At 53.8% G+C, this 15132-nt stretch overlaps 1 protein-coding gene across 1 annotated transcript; it reads left to right on the plus strand.

The window, feature by feature from the left end:
- The first annotated feature begins 122 nt into the window (after positions 1-122).
- Positions 123-11566, plus strand: Scrt2 (scratch family transcriptional repressor 2). Its single transcript, XM_004630767.1, has 2 exons — positions 123-255; positions 10776-11566. The coding sequence occupies exons 1-2, from the start codon at positions 123-125 to the stop codon at positions 11564-11566; spliced, it is 924 nt and encodes a 307-aa protein (XP_004630824.1).
- The last annotated feature ends 3566 nt before the right edge of the window (positions 11567-15132 follow it).

The raw sequence follows: 15132 nt of genomic DNA on the forward strand, positions 1-15132 counted from the left end.
CCCGCCCGCCCGCTGGGAGCTGTCCAGTGCTGAAACCCCAAGCGCACAGCCAATCGCGCCCGCGGGCCGCCTCCCCAGCCCCGCTCCGCGCAAGTGCCCGCCGAGCCCCTGCCGGTTGCACCATGCCGCGCTCCTTCTTGGTGAAGAAGATCAAAGGCGACGGCTTCCAGTGCAGCGGGGTGCCGGCACCCACCTACCACCCCTTGGAGACCGCCTACGTGCTGCCTGGAGTCCGGGGGCCTCCCGGGGACAACGGTGAGTGGGATCCAGCGAGGCGGAGAGGGCAGGGGAGCTCGAGCCCTCCCCAACTTGGGCCACGAGGAGGGGCGCGCGCTGCTGGGAACCCCGGAGGAGATTTCTCCTCGGCAGTGCGCGCCTCCAGGACTTCCCGAGGGCCGGCGGGCGGGGCTGGGGCTCGGCCGTACAAAGGGAAAGTCGCTAGGTCGGCCCATCCCGCAGCCACCAGCCAGCTGGGACTTTCAAAGTTCTGGCCCTAGCCAGGACTGGGGAAGGGGTGCTGAGAGAACAGAAAGGAAGCTCAGGAAAGGCCGTGCTGGGGACGGAAGCACAAGCGTTAGAGGGTACCTTCCTCTCCCTGGCTGAGGGACAGGGCTGGCTGCCTGAGTGAACCTAGTGTGGAGGGCAGAGGGGTCTGGAGTGACACTCTCTGGGGAGATGGGGCTAACTCTCTGGGGGTAGCTGGGGCCACTCTCCTTCGTTTCAAACATTCTCTCTCCCTTCAAACCTGCTCCCCTTGGTAATCCCAGATAAGTGCTCTCAGAACCCCCTCTCTCAACAACTCTTTTGTTAGCCTCAGCCACATGCCTGCCAAAGGCTGGGCCTGTCCTGGGGATGGCAAGGAAGAGGGAATTTCTGTGAGGGGTTCCCCTACAGTGGCTCCTGGTCCCTGGATGGCACTCCCTCCCATTCCCAGCTTCTCACCCCCTCCTGAACCGATCTTAATACCCCTGTATGCCTCTCCACCCTGTGCCCCACCCCCACACTCTACCTCTTCTCAGAGCAAGTTCCTGTAGGGACAAGGGTTTGGGGGATAGAAGAAGGCATGTCATTCAGGCCTCACATGGTGTGGTCTCTGGAGCTCAGACAGCAGAGAATGTTTCTGTGGGCCCCATCCTCTACCAAGGGGATCACAAAAGGGTTCTCCTTTGATGGTTCCCACCAGGCAGGTGTCTGGAGAGGAGTAGTCCATTTAGTAGTGAGAGATCTGACATCATCTGTGGCATCAGCTTTGAGGAGAGAGAGAGAGAGAGAGAGAGAGAGAGAGAGAGAGAGAGAGAGAAGAAAAAGGGCTAAGGGAGAGGGGGAGCTGAGATGGCAAAGACAGGAAGAAATCTGTTTTAGGGATTTCCAAGCTCTTCACTCACATTCCAGTACTCTGTCATGCCAGGTAGAGAAGGGGTGCCGGGCAAAGGGCTCTGTGACCTCATCAAGGTCAAAGAAGTCAGGGAATGATTGAGGAGACCCTCAGCTCCTGGCCTCCCCCATCTACCCAACAGAATCCCCTTCTCTTTTGCCCATATGCCCCTTATTCTGCTATCCTCCATCCTGAGCCCCAGCACCTCCTGGGATGAAAGGCCCAAGGATATGGCCTGGATGAGGGTTGGCAACACAGAGGGTGGACCTGGGGCCATGCCAAGACTGGGCACTGGTAGAAAATAAAATATTTGCAAAACTGGGATGTGAGTCCCTTAAAGCATTGATACAAAACTCCTGGATCCCAGCCACTGAGGTCCCTAGGTCCTGTTCTCTGCCAACTGAGGAAAACCATAGAATCCCAGAGTTCCCAACATATAGGCAAAACTGCAGGTTGTGCCTCAGAGGGAGGCAGGAAAAAGTCTTGCCTTAAATTCACTCCTTAAAGGTTCTGAAGGGAGCCCCTGGGTGAATTGTGGGGCCAGTATTGTTTCTGTGGAGTTTCCACCAATTCTGATATCTGGAGAACCCCACCTTCATCCCTTTCTCCAGGGGCTCCAGATCAAGGCTCTGGCCTCGGAGAGATTCTGGGACTGTCCTATAGCCTGGCTGGCCTGGGTTTTTAGTTCATTTGCTGTGTGACCTTGGGCAAGTTCCTTTCCTTCTCTAGTCCTGCCCCTCCCTAGCAGTCAAAGAGTATGGATGCCATGAACCAAGCATCCTTCCAACTTGGATGAGCTCAGCTCCTGTGAAGGTCAGGTGTAGTGTGGGAAGCCCTGTAGACATCTGGATCTAGCAGAATGTTAGGAAGCCATTGTCAGGATTTCCTTGGGGGCTCTGTTAAACACATGCCCCTTGCTGAAAGTGGCATAGTTTCTAGAATCAGGCATATTTCTTAGCTCAGTCTCTGCCCTGCAGTAAGGACAGGGCTGGCCACCTTGGCAGTGTCTACTGTGGACTGTCAGTGCTAGATATAAGCAGCTGTCCCTTCAAGCCCGGGTAAGACCAGGAAACACAGGGTCTGTCACATACTGTTTCCAGAGAATTGCCTTTTCCTGGGGTGTGGCCAGACTAGCCAGTGAGGGCTCCTTCACTCCATGAGGGTGGATACTGGGCCTCCTCAGCGAGCCCGCAGGCTCCTGGTAGCCCGTTGTCTCCGCTCTGCCGGAAATAACCTTGCTGAGCATTTGAGGGAAGTGTGAAAAATTGCTGAGCCGACGTTTTTTTCTCTCCCAGCATGTGTAAGTGTGCCGGGTAAACAAGGAGAAAGAGAGGAGGGGGAGATGAGGAGAGGGAAGGAGAAGGAAGGGAGGGAGGAGAGAGGGAGATGGTCAGGGGAGGGAGGGCCTGGGGCTGAAGATAGTTCCAGTTATTAGACAGATCTTCTTACAAGCCTTTCTTGCAGCTCGGGATCGGGATCAGGATGAGGCTGGGGGCAGGGGCTTCAGGCTGCAAATGAGGAGGTCTGAGAAGGCAAGGCTCCTAACATACAGATGCAGGACTCCAAGTTATAGAGGTACACCCCCAGCTGAAGGAAGGCCTAGGAATGCTACAGAACTTCCAGAGCGCGCTCTCTCTCTCTCTCTCTCTCTCTCTCTCTCTCTCTCTCTCTCAGAGGATTCCCCCTCCTCTCCCCAAGTCCTTCTCTTCCTGTATCCCACCCTCCACCTCCTGCCTGGCATAAGGCACAGCAGGTGTGTGTCTAGGCCACAGGCTGCCCAAAGCCCACAGAATCTCAAAACAGGGAAGGGTTGCCCCCAAATGGGAAAGCACCAGGTGTCTCTGCAGAGCTCCCCAAAGAAGGGGGACCAGATCTCATTTCCATGACCCCTCCATTGAAATGCCTCTCTCCTCTCCCTGCCTCTCTGCTCCTCCATGGAGCCTCCCCCTCCTTCTTCTCTCAGAGGCACTCTGAAAACAGACTCAGTCTCTGTGACACGCCAACTCACACCCTCCAGACCCCCTCAGAGCCATGTCCCCAAGCCCACCCCTTGCAGGCCTAGGCTTCCTCAGGCAACCTGGGACTCTCAGCAGCCCTGGAGGCTGTGCATCCATCTGCATGTCAGTGATCTTCTGGAGCATTCTCCTTTCCTCACATTTAATGCCAAACTAGCCAGGAGCCAGTGCCCCTCCCTCTGCACCCCAGCCCTGTACTACCCCCATGCCCTCTCAAAGTGCATCCAACCCCGGCAGATGAGGGATCAATGCCAATCCAATAACGCAGTTGTCTGCCCTCTGCAGCTGCATTAAGCCTCCCCCAGCAGGCTGAGGCAGCGCTCCCACTGCTATCCAGGGGCTTAGCTGGTTGACCACATCACATCAGCACTTGCTTCCTCTCACTCTCCCTGATGGCGCCGAGTAGTCGAGTAGTCACTCTGTCCTGGGCCTGGTACCCAGCCAGTGGCCCCAGCTGTTGTACTCCTACCCAGCACCTCAAAAAGCTCATGTGGAACACAGGGTGCAAACAGCCTACCCAATCTCTTAGCCCAGAGAAGGCTGGCGAGGTGCCTGAGATCACACAGCCTATCTGAGTCTTTTATTATCATCACACCCCTTAGCTTCCTGGTCTGGGTTGAGATCCAAGGTCCAGGTTGACATGTCAGGGGTGCAGATCCAAAGATTATGTCCAGATCCAACATCCAGGCCAGAATCCAGGTATACACACTGTCCCGGTTCAATGTCCATGTCCAACCTCAGGTCTGGGACCTAGGCCAGAGACTAGTGCAAGGTCAATGTCTGAAGTTATACATCCAAGTCTGATATCCAGGACAAATTTATGTCCACATTCAAGTTTCAGTGCCTGGAAAGTAGTCTTGGTCAACATTCCATGTCGAGGATTGAGATCCAGGTCCAATTTCCAGTTGAAGGTCATGTGCAGATCCATTCTCCAGATTGGCTTGGTTCAAGTATTTGATCCACCATTATCATTCTGTGTGGCCTTAGTTAGTCTCCTCTACTTCAGCCTAGTTTCTTTCTCATTAAATCAAACAGTTGGACTTGATCTCTTTTAGCTGTGGCCACTTGAAAACCCCACAGCCTAGTTTTCCTTGTTAATACAGGGTTCAGTGGAATGCAGAGATGCAGTCTGGGGGCCCATTGCTCCCTCTAACATCTCAGACCTCCAAGAGAACATGGGGGAGCCAAGCTGAGCTTCCACACTTTGGACAGGGCCCATCTACGATTCCCAAGAGAGGGCAAGAAGTACACTAGGGTCCCTTAAGTCAGCCAGCCAGGAACACAGCCCCAAGGTTGTCGGGGGCAGAAGTCATGAGGTCTGGGAGGACTTCCATGTCCTAAGAGGTAGCATTAAGGGTACCTGGAGGCACCCCAGCAAAAGGAGATGCTGCTGGCAGAGATACGATTCCTGCCAGATCCCAGATCCCCTGGCTTCCTTCCAAGTGGAGGCCTCCCCTGGAGTACTATATCCACTGTCAGCCTGTGGGTAAGGAGGGGTGGAGTGGGGGGCTCTGCTCATACCCTGCAAAGGCAGAAAGCAGGAAACTGTAGAGGCACTGTGCCACATATCTGTCTCCAAAAAGAGTCCCAGAAGGCCCCAGAGATGCATACCTGAGGGTATAAGAAGCTACTTTTCCCCTCAGGCCTGGGGAATTGAGGCCTTAAGCCACTGTCTCCCACCTCTACAACCCCTTGAAAACTCTTCCCTATCGATTTCTACAGAGCTTGGACCTCCCTGTGGGCCACAGAAATAGGGCCAGTCAGGATTCCGGGGGGACTCCCAGAAGTAAGGGATGGGCAGAGGCCTTGAAATGCTCTAGAAGCTCCCTCTGCCTGGGTGAGTGGGCATCAGTCCCCACCCTACAGCCCTGGTCACACTGTGCTGGATCTCACTGTGTCCCTGGCTTCCCTGGACTCAGGGACTCCCTCCCTCCCCCATGGGCAGATGTACCAGCTGCCAGGCCTTCCAAGGAGGTGGGTGTCGCTTCTGGTCCAGTGCCCAGGGAATCACTAACAAAGATGCTATAATAAGGGGAGGGGGGAGGTACCCATACCCTTTTGCCCAGCTCTGCAAGCAGACAGGAGAAACTATTTTTATCCTGCTTTGCTGCTGACAGACCTGGCTTTCTGCTCAGCTGGCTGGAGCTGATTCTCGAGGCCCGAGGCCCTGGCACAGCAAGCAGCCGCTCTAAATATACCCATGCAGTAGCCCCTGCAGCCCCCACCATCTAGCAACCCAGGGGCCCCTCAAGAAGCAGCTACCTGGGGAACTAGTCCCCACTGGTCCCCTCTCCTTTCCTGTCTGTTTTAGAACAAGGGGGTGGGATTGGGGCTAGAAATTCCCTTAAGGCAGCTTAGAACTGAGAGAGTCTGAAAGATGCTGGGGAATGGTGCCATAGACTGGCTCCATTAAGAAAAGGAAGCCACTCTTGCTCCACCAAGAACTTGTTCTGTGCCCTGAAGGCAGTCAGGGCCCATCCCTGGACCTCAGCTTCTGCTGAGGAGGACATGACCTTAGATTTGCACTCTGCTATCTAGCACTTAGCTGAGACACAGTAAGAATTCACTGTCAGTCATCACTGTTGAGCATTACTTATAAAAATGTAAAGCATACTGGACAGTGTTCTAGAACAACAGCTTTTTCCCTACCCCAACAGCTCCAACCCTGTAAGACACAGGTCAAGTGCATGGTGTTATTCAAGGAAAACCACACAGTTCTCAACCAGCTAAGGCCTGTCACACCCTCGGCAGTCCTCCATGCCTGCTCTGGGGGTTGAGGTTAGACATAGACCTGGGTGGGTTCAAACCTGCGTCCACTCCTATGGGCAGGAGAAACTCCCCTCCCTCTCTGGGCCGTGGGAACAGTGTGTCCCTGGCTCCCAGAAAGGGCTGGGGCAGGAGGGCTTGTAGTCATGGTAGGACTTGTTATGGACTCATTCACCCCAGGGGAGAGGGGTCAGGCAGGTGGGGATGCAAGTCTGAAGAGAACCCAGCACCTAAGTTTCTCATAAATATCCTTCTTTACCACTCCTTTGGCATGAGAAAAAAAAAATTTTAATTATTTATTTATTTATTATTTATTTGGTACAGGGTCTCACCACAGCTCGGGCTCACAGTGATCCTCCTGTCTCAGCCTCCCAATGACTGGGATTACCGGCATATGCAACTATGCCTGGTTTGGGGGCTGGCATGGCATGAAGTACAAGAAATTGAACTCGGGTCCTTATACTTAGGCCAGCAAGCTATCTCCCCAGCCTGGCAATAGAAATTTTAATAAATGGCTTCTGAACCTTCCACCAGGGCTCTTGGACAGGGAAAGTGAGTCATTCTCAAGTGACATGTGCACGCTGCCTCCTCCATAGCCATACATGACAGAGGCAAGCCTGGGCCCTATACCTTATCTCAAATGATGTATTTCAGTCCAGAGTGGTGGTAAGATTTGCCTAGGTCACACTGCTAGGGTCTGTGGTCAAGGGCTAGATGCAAGCTAGGCTTCCTTTAGCACAGGGTCCCATGTACAGGGTGACAGCATGGTTTATAGTGTCTCAAAGGAATTCCCAGAGTTGAGGCCCAGAGAAATGAAATGGTTGCCAAGGTCACAGCAAGACAAGACACCTGTACTTATCCCCTACCCTCTGGCAGATTAGAATGATATCACCAGAAAATTTAGGAATAGTAACAATGCCAATAAAAATTGTGGGGATAACAATGTGCTGGGGCTGCACTAAGCACTTCCCATGCATCAACTCATACAGTCCTACTGTGAATTCCCTTATCTAGATGTGCCACATGGAAGTTGGATAACCTGCCCAAGCTCATACAGGGAGAAGTTGGTGGCTCTGACCAGAATGGAGTCAGGGGTAGGCATGGAAGGACTTATTCTGCTATGATGCAGTAAGACTCTTCATACATCCTGGTCAGCCTCATTCCTGTACACACCGAACCCAGAGAGATCAAGTAAATTGTCCAAGGTCACAAAGCAAATCAGAGTCACTTTCTTTTTACATGACCACGCAACTTTCATTCACTGTTCCCCAGCCATCTGGAACTCCACAGGCACTAGACATCAGAGGGCCCACAATGCCAGCCCTGCAGGCAATTCTTCATATATCCCCAAGCAAATGAGCAGCCTTAGTTTGGGGCACCCCTACTGCTGTAGAAAGAGCCAGCATCAGGAGTGAGGTGCCGCAAAGCCTCTGGCCACCAGCAAAGGGCGCCAGTGGCAGATCATGCATTTGGGCAAGAGCAGCTTGGTTTCCTGAGCTCCTGCTCTGCATGAAGTTTTCCCATCAGATGAGCAGGGAAGTACATACCCGGGTGAGGAAACCACCCAGAGAGAAGCAGCAAACCATGTCAGGGTGGACAGCAAGGAACTGCTGCCTGGGAAACCCCACCTGAGGAGACTGCTATCACTGCTAGCAGCCAACACGTACAGCAGGTTTACAAGGTGCCAAGCTCAGGCTGGAATTCTGGCTCTGACTTATCACTGCCCGCCTGAGGCACACTGCTTAACTTCTTGGGCTTGGTGACCTTGTCTATAAAATGGCACAGTCCTGAGGGTAGAATGTATACAGGTGTGCAAAGCTCTGATGGATCAGGGTCTCAGATATTAGTTGTTCATTGTCTACTCCCTGGTGGCTCCTTACTAAAACTCTAGAGGCACAGATAAGTCAGAGAGTCTGTCCAAGATTACACAGTTAGGAATGCTATGACTGGAATTCAACCCAGGTAGTCTGGCACCAACCAAAGTTGTGTTTTCAACCAATCTACCATTTGCCTTCATGACAGAACATGCAGGCCCTGGTCACATGATTGTTTACCTCCTCCAAGTGGATCCCACACTAGCTTCATTTCTAAAGAGAGGATGCAATGAACAGAAAGAGTAACGATCTACCCAAGGTCACCCTGGCAGAACCTATGTTAGGGAACCAAGTCATTCTCTGCTTTCCACAGCCTAGGCCATATAAAGTACAGACTGTCCTGAGGGTTGGTGGACAGGATCACTGCCACAGGTCCTCCTGGACTGGTACCCAAGGCTGCCCTGCAAATCAACATCACCCATCTCACAGGACTTACTGAGTGTCCATTGGCTGGGGTCCTGCAGATAGGAGGCTGCAGCCTAGCCACAGCTCCTTGCTCAGGGACCTTCCAGGTACAGGGAACAAGAGAAGACATGTAGTGGACTCTAATCCCTACTCCATCCCCGGAACAAGTCTTCTCACTACTCTGTACCTCAGTTTCCTGATCTGTCATAAGATTTGTGGTGATATAGGAAGAGCATGGAAGTGAAACACTCAGCTGAGCCTGGCACACAGTAAGTGCTCAATAAACATAGCTATTACCATCGTCATCACTAACTACAATGGGAGAGGGGCCCAGGGGGGTCTACTCAGTACTTAACTCAGTCCAAAGCAACACTGCAGAGGAGGGGGTCCTCCAAGCCAAAGGCAGACTGAGAGGAGCTGGGATGCTAAGAGATTGGGCATGTCAGATTAGTAAACTGCCACCACTAGGTCCTCCCACACTTCTGGCCACAGAGCCGTTCTCTACTAAATCACCCATCCCCAAAATTCCCATCGTGCTGACTGCTGAAGGAACAGAGAAAAAAAAGGGCACCCGCTTGCCTTCATGTCAGAGCAGTAACCATCCCAAATGCCAGATGGCACAGGCCCGGAGGCCGAGTCAGCCAGTCACTGGAAAGACTGAAGCTGACCGGAGCATACAGCCTAAGTCTGAATGTCATGGAATCCTCCTTATAGCTTACAGAGAGCCCTTCTCCACCTTCTCATTTCATTTAGGGGTCTACAGAGGGTTCTACAGATCTCAGAGGTCAGGTGGAGAGGGTCGAATGTGATTTGCAACTACTCAGCTGTGTGCCCCAAGAATGGGGGCTCACTTCTATTGTTCTCCAGAATCAGACAAAGAAAATGCTTGGTAATAAAGTGCCAGGATGACAAGTTTACTCAAGTTCTGCCACCAACCCTCCTGGGATTCCAGTCCCCAACATCCCCAGAAAAAGGACTAGGACCAGAGAAGGCCACGGGAGGCAGAGACAAATCTGGACATCCCCTGCCCTCCAGAAGCCCCTAAGGAATCCCTTGGGGCACCCCCTGGCTGTTCACCCACCACACCCTCACACCATGACAGATTCTCCTCCAACTCCAGCCAGCAGGACTAGGGGGAGGAAGAGGCAGGCCTGGATGCTACTACACAGCACACCCGTGGCCCCTCTGAAGTCCTCCAGCAACCCTGGGAGTGGGCAATTTGGATTCATTTGTGCAACATGTATTCACTGCAGCCAGGCCCAGGCTGGGCACACAGAGCCAGCCCTAGGGAGCTCGAAGTGCAGGGGAGGCAGACAATCTAATAATCATCAGTGAAGTCACTTTTTCAAGCAAGTAAAAGGTATAATTATAATAGCTAACATTTATATAGCAATTATTGTTCACTCTCTCAATTTCCTTACGTGTAAAATGGGGACTATAACAGTGCCTACTTCCTGTGATGATTAAATGAATTAACGTGTAAAATACTGAGGCAGAGCCTGGCATACACTAAGAGCAGGATACTGCACGTGTTTACTACATCCGCCCAGGTCTGCCAATGATCCTTGAAGGGTGGGTCTAAACTCCATATTCAAGTTTTTTGTTTTGTTTTTGTGAGTGGGGCCAGGGTCTCACTATGTTACCCAGACTGGTCTTGAATTCCTGATCCAAACCATCCTCTTACTTCAGCTTCTGGAGTAGGCAGGAATGTAGATGCTTGCTAGCACACCGAGCCACAAGCTCTATTTTGTGGATAAGAAAACTGAGAACATCAGAAGCTATAGGACTGCAAAAGCTGAATATTCTTGAGGGAAAAATAGAGAATGGGCTTTGGTGTCAAAGCACCAAGGTTTGAATTTTAGCTCCTCCGCCCACTATTACAAACTGATTTCATCTGTGCCTCACTTTCTCCACCTGCAAAGTGGGGACAGCAATAATACCTTTGCTGTATGGTTGTAAGCATTTAAGATAGTGAATGCAAAGCCAACAGAACAGTGTGGTGGCGCAGGCCTGGGACCGTGGAGCAGGCCTGGGACCCAGTACTCGAGAGATTTTGGCAGCAGGACAGCGAGTTCAAGTACAACCTGGACTACACAAAAGTTCAAGACAGGTCTGAAATACCTGGGACCCCATCTCAATTTTTAAAAAAAGAAAAAGACAGGAAAGAGAGACAATAGTACTGACCCAGTGCTCCCTGTAGGATGGATTTGGTCCCGGCACCTTTACCCAAGAGTTGAGGTGACCTGGGGCCCACTGTCTTACACGCCATCCTTTCCCAAGACCACAGACTAGCAGGACATGGAGGTGCCTCCTCAACACCAACACTTCTCGTCCCTGCAGGTTATGTACCACACTGCCTGCCCCCAAGCAGCTATGATGCGGACCAGAAGCCCGGCCTGGAGCTGGCGCCCGCCGAGCCCGTGTACCCGCCTGCAGCGTCGGAGGAGTACAGCGACCCCGAGAGCCCGCAGTCTAGCCTGTCGGCGCGCTACTTCCGCGGGGAGGCGGCGGTGACCGACAGCTACTCCATGGACGCCTTTTTCATCTCGGACGGGCGCTCGCGGCGGCGGCGGGGCGGGACGGGCGGGGAGACGGGGAGCGCGGCGGGCGCGGGGGGCGCTGTAGAGCGCGCGGGGCGCGCGGGGGCGCCTGCGGGCAGCGGGCACCGGCACGCGTGCGCCGAGTGCGGCAAGACGTATGCCACGTCGTCGAACCTGAGCCGCCACAAGCAAACACACCGCAGCCTGGACAGCCAGCTGGCGCGCAAGTGCCCGACGTGCGGCAAGGCGTACGTGTCCATGCCCGCGCTCGCCATGCACGTGCTCACGCACAACCTGCGCCACAAGTGCGGCGTGTGCGGCAAGGCCTTCTCGCGGCCCTGGCTGCTGCAGGGCCACATGCGCTCGCACACGGGCGAGAAGCCCTTCGGCTGCGCGCACTGCGGCAAGGCTTTCGCCGACCGCTCCAACCTGCGCGCGCACATGCAGACGCACTCGGCCTTCAAGCACTACCGTTGTCGCCAGTGCGACAAGAGCTTCGCGCTCAAGTCCTACCTCCACAAGCACTGCGAGGCCGCCTGCGTCAAGGGCGCCGAACCGCCCCCGTCGTCTCACACCGGCCCGGCCAGCTGAGGCCTCCCCACGGTCTGAGCCTGCAGCGCCCTCTCCGGCCCCCAGCTGCGTTTCCCTGCCCACGGGACGCCCCCTTCCGGCCCCCAACTTTACTTTCCAGCCCCTAGATCTGTAACTTCCAGCAGTGTCTTCCCTTCCCAACCCCCCCATCCCACCCACGTCGACCTTCCTGGCTACCACTCGGACCTTTACCCCCCAGTCAACGCCTTCACGGCTCCCAACTCAGGCACCAGGTCCGCACCTTTCCCTCCTGGGTCCCAGAGCCCGCCCAGACCCTGCACCGACCTCCTAACCTTCCTTCTCACTTCCCAGCGGAGCCTCTGACCATGCCTCTATTAGCACCCTGTCTGAGGTCCAAACTTAACCCTCAAAGCCTATGTCTGCCTCAGTTTCCCTATCAACCTGGACACAGGCCCTGCAGGACTGCCAGGCCCAGGCCCTTCCTCAGGCTGCTCTGCTGAATCTCCGTTCTTAGCGACCCCAGTCTATCCCCATGCCCTCCATGCCTGGACCTTAATTCCAGCTCTACCCCCCTCCCCCACACACATGGTTCTCACGTACTTCTGTGTTGAGGGCCTCATCACCCATTCCCACTCCCTGCTCTTTCCAGGCACCCTCAGCGGTCTAGCACCCCTCTGAGTTCACCTGACTTAGAGCAGAGCTGAGGAGCAATTCAGGGCCCTGACCCCTACTGTAAGTAATCCCCTCACCCCAGGATAACCTGTAGGCTGGTCTCCCAGCCTTGCGCTGGCCCCTCCCTAGATTCTCTGAGCACTTTCCCTGTTCCCAGAACTACAGGTACCCCTCCTTATGTGCTGGGGGGAGGCCTGGAGCCCCTCACCAAGGCCTGTCCCCTTATCCAGCTAGGACCCTCTGATTATTTATTTGTGTATTTATTTATTTATCTATTTATTATTCTGTCTAATCTCTTGGCTTCACCCAGGGACACTCTGGCTTCCCCAGCTGGTCTGGGAAGTCAGGGAACCAGGCAAGGAGATGGGCAGCGATGGCCATAGTGAGCTGCCCCCTCCCAATTTTTCAGTCTCTGGAGAAGTCCCACCCTCGTCAGTGCTCAGTGCAGAAGGGGCTCTGAGAACGGACAGGGAAGGGCACCAGGAGGTCCTGTAGTGGGGCAGGTCCTCACCCTCCTGAGCCCTCTGCTCCTGCTCCAGGGAATCTGGAAATGGGAACCTCCTCGTTTCTTATTTCTTCCCCTTCTTGCGGGACCCCAGGGACCGACTGAGCCCCGGACCCCGCTGGGGCCTCTGACCCCCTCCCTGGGAGCAGCGCTCTCCCTTGGCCACGTCTATGCAACTCTCCCGGGTAGAGGGGCCAGGCTGCCAGCCACCCGCCCGTTGGCTGCCACTACCTCCTCCGCTGCGCTTCTGCATGCCCGGGCGGGCGAGGACCGAAGCACACACCTCCACGAGCATGACCCGGCCCCTCTGCTTTAAGCACATTCCTCTGCCCCCAACCATGGGAGCCCAATCCTCGGTGGAAGCGGAGTCCTGGTCTCTCTGACCTTCTTCCCCTCCTCCAGCCACCAGAGAGGGCAGAGGTGGAGGAACCCCTGCAACAGGGGTCCTTCTTAGAGTTTCAGAGGGGTGTGTAGAGTTTGGTCCACTTTTGGGCCCACTGTAAAGGGGGCTGCAGGGATAGTGGGAGAGAGGGGTCGTGGAAGCAATTGTGGAAGGTGTCGACCCTGTAAATAGGAACTTCTGACAGCAATAATTTTCCATGCATGCTAAGCTTTTTTGGCCATATTTTGTATGAGCGCTTGGCGCTCCCCCTGCCTCCTCTTCCCCCAATTCACCCCCCTCCATCCCTTCTTCACCTTCAGCAGTATTATTGTAACGCAATTCAGGGATATTAAAGGGACTTTGGCCACTCAGCAGAGCCTCTAGACCGGTGAATGAATGTGGGGTGTGAAGAAGGAGAGGACTCTGAGGAACTACTAGATGCTTCCACTCCATTTCCCTCTGTCACCTGTGAAGCCTGCAGCTGCCACTAGGATCCCTAGGCATCCACATTACTGGCCATCCTAAATTCTAGGTATTCCTCAAGTAAAGGTTCAGGAGCTAGGTTAATAACATACATAAATGAAGTCAAGTCCCTGAAGGCATTGGGGGATGGTGGAGCCTGTGATTAATTGGGAAGTATGTCTTGCCTTAAAGAACTGCATTTCAGGCTAGGTGAGGTGTTGCACACCTGTACTCCCAGCACTCAGGAGCCTGAAGCAGTAGGCTCACTGAGTTTGAGGCCAGCCTTCGCTACATAGTGAGTTCAAGGCCAGCCTGAACTACATAGCAAGACCCTGTCTCAAAAAATAAATAAATAAATAAATAAATAAATAACTGCAATTCAAATTAACTGCACTTGCCAAACTGATGCAATAGTGAGCCCCATTTGCCCACTGATGGCCAGTTTATCAGCCCTGTGTCCTGCTCACTGCATTCTCTGCTCTGTCCACCTTCCAGCCATCTTTAGCTGCTTATGCATGAAGCAGACACTCAGCAGGCTGCCTCTTGAGCTTGTGTGCTACCTGTCACTGGATGTGTTCAGGAGGACATTTGACCATCAGTCCACCCTCCTGTAGGCTGCTTTGGTGGTCTTTTAAACTACAGATCCATTCTTGCAGTACTAAACACTTCACTAGCAACCAACAGCCCTGGCCACCAATCCCCAGCCCCAACACAGACCCATCAAAAAGTGAGGCTTGCATGTTTTCAGATGCCAGGCAGGGTATGGGGTTTTGTAGGGTGCAACCTCCCCTCCCCTGGCACCTTTTTATGGGCTTCCTCCCTTGGTTGGCAGTGTCCTCCATTTTTAGCCCCTTTCCCTAGCGCCTATCTGCTTTGCCTTTCTCACACCTCTGGGCAGGTAGCTGAGCAGTGTTCTAGATGTTTCCAACAATGATCATAGTTGTGAGCATCTCTGCCTCCAAATCTCCAGGGGTCCTGAAGGAACAGGCAGCTGTTGCATTCCTTAACATTCCACACCCAGCATTTTGGGCTACACGCCATCCTGACCACCTCTGGCCTCCATTGTATCCATTTCAGGTGGCGGAAACAAAGGAGAGATGGCTCAATGTTGGAACACTGCCATAGAGAAGCTGGCACCTCTGTCATGACAGTAGCAGGAGTCCATGGCAGTAGGAAGACAGCCCTGCCACCTCTGCCATCCAGATCCCATGGAGGTGTGGCTGTCTGGCAGGACTTAATTCACCATCCATGCAATTGCTACAGGAAAGCCTGAAAAAAAGGGCATCTGTATCTCTCCCACCATTCAGTACAGAAAGCACCCACCAGGAAGTGGGGTGGATGCTGGTGCTGTCAGCTGCTTCAGTCAGCTATAAATGTCGTGTCCACACCACCCTCCTTGATGGGCAGCTATGGAATCTGGCACCAGCTAAAGGGATGGTTTGGACTGCGGTAATAGCATCAACCTGTGCCTCCCATTCAGGAGCGACCCCACTCAGTGAGACTTAAGAAGGGGCTTCTAGAAGCTCATGGAAAGCTTCACTGTTTCCTCTGTCCTAAGAAAAGGTGGTCCAGGCTCTCTTCCTC

This window comes from Octodon degus, unplaced genomic scaffold (assembly GCF_000260255.1).
Source record: "Octodon degus isolate 3935 unplaced genomic scaffold, OctDeg1.0 scaffold00037, whole genome shotgun sequence".
NCBI lineage: Eukaryota > Metazoa > Chordata > Mammalia > Rodentia > Octodontidae > Octodon > Octodon degus.